At 33.2% G+C, this 1,547-nt stretch overlaps 1 protein-coding gene across 1 annotated transcript; it reads left to right on the plus strand.

Annotated features, from left to right (window-relative positions):
- The first annotated feature begins 279 nt into the window (after positions 1 to 279).
- On the plus strand, positions 280 to 1,059 carry LOC116350513 (S-phase kinase-associated protein 1-like). Its single transcript, XM_031782313.1, has 2 exons — positions 280 to 568; positions 711 to 1,059. The coding sequence occupies exons 1-2, from the start codon at positions 280 to 282 to the stop codon at positions 908 to 910; spliced, it is 489 nt and encodes a 162-aa protein (XP_031638173.1). The 3' UTR covers positions 911 to 1,059.
- The last annotated feature ends 488 nt before the right edge of the window (positions 1,060 to 1,547 follow it).

A 1,547-nucleotide genomic window follows, 5' to 3' on the forward strand; every position in this document is an offset into this window, starting at 1 on the left:
TTTTTTTTTATAATTACGATCTCAAACCATTTCTATTATAATTTTCGTGCTTAAAGAAGTTTGTATAAAAAGTGAGGCTTTTATTGCCTCTCTCACTCGCATTGAAATCCACATTTGAGTTGTATAGAGGTCTCACTCAGTATACAAGGTTCTTTAAGTTTATCGTTTAAAAGTAAATAATATTGCATTGTTTTTTCTACCAACAAAAATCGCCAAAGTCATTAGTGCTTGGAAAAGTGAGAATTAAAATAATTCATTGTTTTCATGTCTATTTTTCAGATGGCCATTATTAAGTTGGAATCATCAGACGGTGAAATATTTGATACTGAAATCGACGTGGCCAGATGCTCCGGCACTATTAAAACCATGTTGGATGATTGTGGTATTGAAGATGACGATGGTGGTGCCACTGTACCACTTAAAAATGTGAACTCATACATTTTACGTCGAGTTTTAGAATGGGCAAAACATCATCATAACGATAAACCTGTCGATGATGATGAAAACAAGGAAAAGCGCACCGATGATATTTCAGCATGGGATGCTGATTTTTTGAAATGTGATCAAGGTAAAAACACAATAATCCTTTATTAGTTCTTTCGCTAAAAGTTAAAAGGCTGTTTGGTTTAAACGACTCGAAATATTTTAGTTTGTCGCCCACCACAATTGTTTGGAAAACGTATCTAATTGTTTGTGTAATTTATTTGCAGGCGTATTATTTGATTTGATTCTGGCTGCCAATTACTTGGACATCAAAAGCTTGCTTGATGCCGGCTGCAAAACGGTTGCCAATATGATAAAAGGCAAAACACCCGAAGAAATTCGCAGTACATTCAACATCAAGAATGACTTTACATCGGCCGAAGAAGAACAGGTTCGCAAAGAGAACGAATGGTGCGAGGAAAAATAGACAACACCAATGACTCATCTTACTCTGGCTACCATCAATGTTAAATCAATTTCGACTCTTTCTTGTATTTTATGGAAAATAATAAAAACAAATGTATTTAAGCGTATTTAACTGAAAATGGAAAATAAATTCTGAACAATTACTCGAAATTCTGTTGTAATTTTATTTAGTCTCTGCTTTTTAGACATCCAAAATAATGCTAATGAGAAAATGGAGAGATTATCGAAAACCAGTCTCAAATCTCAAAACAAATCTATGCATGTTTGGCCTATTAATTGTATGGCAAGTTACATTGAGTTTTCTCTATCTAAAAAGTAAAATGTTGTAAATTGAAATCCATAGTATGAAACAATAAGGATATTTAAGCGAGAGAATGAGCATAACAAAGAACTTCTCTAATGTGTTCAAAGGGAGGCTGGCAAAAAATGCAATTATATGATATACATATTGTCTGGTCATCTTTGTTCTTGTATTTGTTCTGATCTTTGACGATAGCAATCCCAAATATACGAAGAAAGATAAAGGGTGAACTTTTGTTCTATTACTTTTCGGCACACACCTAGTATGTCAGGTAAAGTATTTATTGAAAAGATGTTTTCACATATTTAGCTGGATTTCATTAGAAATGCATCCTCAT

The sequence above is a fragment of the Contarinia nasturtii genome, unplaced genomic scaffold (assembly GCF_009176525.2).
Source record: "Contarinia nasturtii isolate CC-2019 unplaced genomic scaffold, AAFC_CNas_1.1 Cnas_scaffold_4216, whole genome shotgun sequence".
Classification (NCBI taxonomy): Eukaryota; Metazoa; Arthropoda; class Insecta; order Diptera; family Cecidomyiidae; genus Contarinia; species Contarinia nasturtii.

What these genes read in the sequence shown, in the direction of transcription:
- LOC116350513 (XM_031782313.1), top strand. Translation starts at nt 280, where the DNA reads ATGGCCATTATTAAGTTGGAATCATCAGACGGTGAAATATTTGATACT. An exon ending in TTTTTTGAAATGTGATCAAG is followed by an intron (nt 569 to 710) that starts GTAAAAACACAA and finishes ATTTATTTGCAG; the next exon opens with GCGTATTATTTGATTTGATT.